The sequence below is a fragment of the Lepidochelys olivacea genome, assembly GCF_965140295.1.
Source record: "Lepidochelys olivacea isolate rLepOli2 genome assembly, chromosome: 2".
NCBI lineage: Eukaryota > Metazoa > Chordata > Testudines > Cheloniidae > Lepidochelys > Lepidochelys olivacea.
In genome coordinates this window covers 214990663-214996360 of record NC_140412.1, presented here as the reverse complement: position 1 = coordinate 214996360, position 5698 = coordinate 214990663, and the positions used below count along the sequence as shown (strand labels likewise).

General features: G+C 41.1%; 1 protein-coding gene across 1 annotated transcript; it reads right to left on the bottom strand.

The window, feature by feature from the left end:
* Positions 1 to 331: 331 nt before the first annotated feature.
* On the bottom strand, positions 332 to 4178 carry SOSTDC1 (sclerostin domain containing 1). Its single transcript, XM_084621673.1, has 2 exons — positions 3823 to 4178; positions 332 to 1252 (listed from the first exon to the last, which is right to left on the bottom strand). Exons 1-2 carry the CDS (start codon positions 4145 to 4147, stop codon positions 837 to 839), a joined length of 741 nt encoding a protein of 246 aa, XP_084477799.1. The 5' UTR covers positions 4148 to 4178; the 3' UTR covers positions 332 to 836.
* Positions 4179 to 5698: the final 1520 nt, after the last annotated feature.

Genomic DNA, 5698 nt, shown 5'->3' with positions numbered 1-5698 from the left:
TTCTATCTTTTGATTGCACACTTTAAACAAAAATAATACAGAGCTTATGATGCACAAAACAGTTTTCAAAATGCTACTTGTAAAATAAAACCCAAAACTATTAATGTTCAAAATGAAATATATATATATATATATATACGTACCAAGAATGCCAAAACATCTATTTTACATTATCTACAAAATGTATATTCTAATCCAGTCACAAATCATAAGAAAATACTTTGATACATGGAAAAAGCTATAAAACATAAGATGAACATTTTGAAAAAAAAATTACATGTAAAAAGCTCATTAAATAATTACAGTGACAAATAAATAGTTTATTCAGCTTTACTTTTCAATTGCTGCCATGCATATTTTAGTTTTTGGTAGACAGAAGAAAAAGATCAGCATGCAAGGCATTGTTTTGTTAGAATGAAACTGACAACAGTTACTCATTGCTGCTTTTAAGCAAATGTGTCAAAAGTTCATAAAATATTATTTGGAAGGCAAGAGACATTTGCTAATCAACTGTTCCCATGAAAACTTACAACAAAGCACCTTTCTAAAAAATATAATTTCAGTGAATGTTCATGGGAACAATTCTTTGCCTCCACACCTCAAAAAAACATAAGACTTCATTGTGTGGGGTTGGAAGGCTTGTGGTACTGCCCATCTGGAGCATTTGGAAAATCACCAAAAAGGTCCATATGCACAGAATGCCATTTTGAGTTTGGTCAAAGCAATGCACCGTCAAGTGAGAACACAGCAATGGCAGACTTGTCTTTTAAGCAGTCAGATCTGTAAAGAAGATGGTTACAGATGAGTTAAGTTTTGGGGGAAGGGTTGCCTGACTTCTAACTTGAGCTGTGCTTGCTGGATTTACTGGCTCTTTTTCTCTCTTTGTGGTGCTGGGTGGGCTTTGCCTGAGAGGTTCCCTCAAAATTGTGGCTGGACTCATTGTGCTGCCTGGTGTACCTCTTGCATTTGCAGGCCGTGACCACGGTTATTTTGTAGGTTCTTGTACTTCCATCTTGACACTGGAGCTGGATCCTCTGTGTGCGAGTTTTGTCATTGACACATCTCCACTCTTGGGAGCTCCTTCTGCTCCAGTACTTGGTTCCATAACCTCCTCCAATCCAGTTGGGGAGCACTGGCAAAGGGAGGCACTCACCAGCACACACAAGCTCTTTCAAAGGATTTATGCTGGTACACTGGCCATCTGAAATGTACTTGGTGGATCTCAGTTCCCGGCAGCCAACTTGAACGCGATCTGCAAAACGCACAGAACAATGAACATTGAGATTCATAAAGAAAACATTTCCTAAGCCATTCTTCAGACTCCAGCTCATTTTCAAATGATCACAGCATGCATAGCAATTGATGACACAGGCTTAGACTATAAGCTTTTGGGGATGATCTTTTAATTATATATGTATAAAGTGCCTAACACAATAGGGCCTTGATTCATGATGGGGGCCTCTAGGTGCTATCATGATACAAATAATGATATATATGTCATAGCACTGCAGGAGCAATATAGTCACAGTAGAGGAGGCAATTTCATTCTAAGCCCCCTATGGTCAGGTGCATGGAGGGAAAAAATGCCCTGGGGTTGAAGTGTCTTTTGCTTGTTCTTTTAGAAGGAATTTGCTCTGGGATGTTTGGTAAAACTCTGTTGGACCGTTAGTGTGAAAAATAGTGTTTTTCAGGATTTTAGAAATTATTCTAATGCATTTGAATAAAGAATTGTTCTATTTTAAAATGTCATACTTGCTATGGATTTCGTCTCCAGTGAAGGCTAGTGTTCTGAAGAAAAACTGTTTTATAAATAATAAAAGTTGTGTTTGAAAATTATGTTTTGCACATGATTTTCAAATTTTTAACCCTGTACACTGGTCATTTTGCCTTAAGGATAACACATTAGTATGTACAGTATTCCTTATACTTCTTATACCTAATAGAGGGAATACTGCAAATCCTGAGGCAACTTTTGAGTTCTCTAGGTGAGTTGACATGGTATAAAGGTGCAAAGCTGCAAATATAGGCATGTTTATACCTGCTATTATGTGCAGCTCTGCTCACTGCAATAAACACAACTGTTTAGTTCAGTAATTACACTTAGACATGAAGGTAATATAATATGCAATCCTTCACTGGCTGTTCTCTTCCTCTTTCTCGAGGAAATGTACACTGGAGATTTTACACATATTATACAAGAGGGCTCACCATTGATGCTTTTAAAAATAGAAGTAATAATCCCTAGAATGATACCTTAGAGTACAGATACAAGGGTTTGAAGGTACCTCACCCCATCAGTTACAAGATGCTTCTGTTTTGGTTTGGTTTTTTAATCAAACTCTAATCAGAGACATGGAGTTAAGCCAACCATTTCTCCTTGTCCCACTGCTTGCAAGTTGCACAGTCCAGGGGGGATTAGGAATTTGAAGACTATTCTGGATAGATGATTTACAAAAGGACTGGTTTCTGGACTGCTTGACTGGCTTGAATGATTCACGCTCTCCTTCTTCCCTGCAGCTGCGCTCAGGAATGTACCTGGAAGCAGCTGATCACAGCTTTGATTTGTCTTGCCTTCTGTTTTTATGTATGTACAGGTTCAGCTTTCCCGTAGTGACAGGTCATTGACAATGAATACCTACTGGGCTGCTCCAGTAATCTCATAATGACGAGACATTTCCTGTGCAGTTAAACCACCCGTATTCATAAAAGCTGACACGTCTTGGCTTTGCTGAAGGATATTGCCATCAGTTTTTGCCTTTGCTTTCCAGCGATGCCGCTGTTCTTACTGAATGAATGTGGGTCGATTTTTCATTTCAGCTTAATGAAGTGGCGATGGGAGGGAACGGATCAAGCCAGAAAAAGGTTTCCACGTCCGCAGAGAATCGGGAGGAGAAAATCCCATAACATTAATATATATATATAATTTAAAAAGTAATTTGGAGCAGAAATCACAGGTAGGTTGTGAGCCTGTTTGTTTACTTTTGCTAGCGGCGTTAAGCAGGTAAGTGCTAAACCAGGAAGTGAAAAACAAAAAGCTGGAACAAAATCAAAAGCTTTTTGCCTGGAAGAGTTACATTTCCGAAGTAGCCCAGAGAGGATGCTGTACCTACACACTGCGGCACTGAAAGCCAGGGTGAGTGAGCTAAGAAAGCAAGCACATTTCAAATGTCATCTCCCCCATTTTCTTTACCTTCCTCCTCTTTTCTACTGCAGCAGCATCATAAACTGAGCTCCCGGTTTAAATGACTGCATCTGAGCTACAGTTAGTCACGTGACGCCCCAAACACGTTGAGGGTGAAGTTGGTCGGTGTGTACCCAGAGGGAGTAAAGAACTAACAGGACATAGTTTCCTTCCCTGGATTTCACTGTAGATTTTATTTTCCTTGACCTATCACCGGGGTGATGGAACGTGCAGGGATAAAACGTGTCCCGGCAAAGCCAGAATGCCAGGCTGCCTGTGTGGCTCTGGGGAGCAACAAATCCAGCCGGCTTTTGTTAAAATACCCCACTCAGGGATCACTGCCTAGGAAGTGAAGTGAGTCCGATGAAGTGGGCTGTAGCTCAGGAAAGCTCATGCTCTAATCAATTTGTTAGTCTCTAAGGTGCCACAGGTCCTCCTCTTCTTCTTGTTACGGACACAGACCCACAGGGCTGCTGCTCTGAAACCTGCCTAAGGAAAAGGTGCTCACCGACCAGTGCCTGGTTCTTACTGCAAACTGGACATGGGTTCGAACAGAAACGTAGCCTTACATTGGTTAGGCATGAACCCACCCTACCAGAGGCGTAGCAAGGGATGGGAAGCGCTGAAAGTGAAACACTTACTGTTACGGTCTAATCCAGTGTTGCCGTAATGCCTGCCTCCGTTCCTGGCTTGATTCAGCGTGCTGTTGCTGCTCGGGCTCGCTGGGACAGGTTTGACCACATGTGTATAAAGGATCTCTGTGGCATCATTCTTGAAAGCCAAACAGCTTTTCATGAAGACGCAGGCGAGGAGAAAACCGGAGAAGTGAATGGCAGGGAGGATCATGGTTGGTTCGGTTTCTGCCTGACCGAGCTGGGTGAATTCCTTTCCTTCCGCTTCTTCCCTGTAACTCTGAAATGCCTCTTGAAGGTTTCCCTTATATATCCACAGAGGCTTGGCACTCATGCAGGTGTAAAGTTGTGGATTGATTCGGAATGAAAACACGGAGAAGGGGTGGGATTCCCTACATGAGCCAGCAGCGACATTTTACCAATCGAAAAGAAGACTGCAGTAAAGGAGGAGCCTGCTTACACTAATTGCAGGATTCCTCGTTGGGGCTTTGAGGGTGTCAGGAAACTGTGAACTGTATGGCAGGAGGCAGACCGAGGTAGAGCCTGCAGGCTCTGTTCTGCCATTCCAAGCTCCCCGCATGTCTGGGATTTTTGTGTGGTGCGGCTGAAACAAAGTGTAACTGGGTGTCTGTCTTCTTCCTCTTGTACAAAGTCGCTATTCCCTCTCCTACGATGTGCCTTTGGGAGAACTGGCCAGCTTTGTAAAGAATGAAAATATGACACAAAATATACAAGCTGCACATATTTTAGCTATTAAGAATAAGACTTTTCAAAAAATACACTGTGGAAAATGTAAAGTTCTCTCCAGATAGATTTAAATAATGCAGCTTTGATCAACAGGGACTATTGCTAGAGAAACTACTTACATTAGGTTTCAGAGTAAGAGCCGTGTTAGTCTGTATTCGCAAAAAGAAAAGGAGTACTTGTGGCACCTTAGAGACTAACCAATTTATTTGAGCATGAGCTTTCCTGAGCTACAGCTCACTTCATCGGATGCATACCGTGGAAAGTGCAGCAGACTTTATATACACACAGAGAATATGAAACAATACCTCCTCCCACCCCACTGTCCTGCTGGTAATAGCTTATCTAAAGTGATCATCAGGTGGGCCATTTCCAGCACAAATCACTTTAGATAAGCTATTACCAGCAGGACAGTGGGGTGGGAGGAGGTATTTTTTCATATTCTCTGTGTATAAATAAAGTCTGCTGCAGTTTCCAGGATATGCATCCGATGAAGTGAGCTGTAGCTCAGGAAAGCTCATGCTCAAATAAATTGGTTAGTCTCTAAGGTGCCACAAGTACTTACCTTAGGGGAGCATTGGCTTCTCCATGTGCAGGGAGTTATAAGTATATAGTTCTGTGTCACCACCGGTAATAAGATGTTCCTCCAGGCTTCTCAATACAATCATCCATATTCATAGACCTGCATTATACTCACTCACCAGACTCACCTCCTTTTGTTTAGTAGACTGCCAAGAAGAGTAAAACATTTTTTTAAAAAATGTAAATATATTTTTCATATAATAATAAATTATTACATAGAGGAAAGAATAAGCCTTATTTTGACATATAACATTTTGCTTGTATCTTATACTTACTCAATATTCCATAAAATGCTGAACAGAAAACTGTGGCCCAAATTCAACTGCTGGTATAAACTGGGGTAATTCCAATGAAACCAATTCCTGTTTACATCAGTGGTGAATTTGGCATTCATTATAAAGAAAACTAGAGCTATTGATATTTAAAACCTACAAGATTTTACTAGCAAACTTTTTCTAGGGGGAAGTAACACAACAGCCCCACAGGAAGTCAGATCACACAAAAGGTAACACATTAGTGGTCGATTCTTAACTCACACTCAGGAGCGGATTTACCATGA

Excerpts from the sequence above, each read along its gene's own strand:
- SOSTDC1 (XM_084621673.1), bottom strand. The coding sequence starts at position 4,147 with ATGAGTGCCAAGCCTCTGTGGATATATAAGGGAAACCTTCAAGAGGCA. Across the intron at positions 1,253-3,822 it reads CACTGGATTAGACCGTAACA|ATCGCGTTCAAGTTGGCTGC; the intron begins GTAAGTGTTTCA and ends TGCGTTTTGCAG.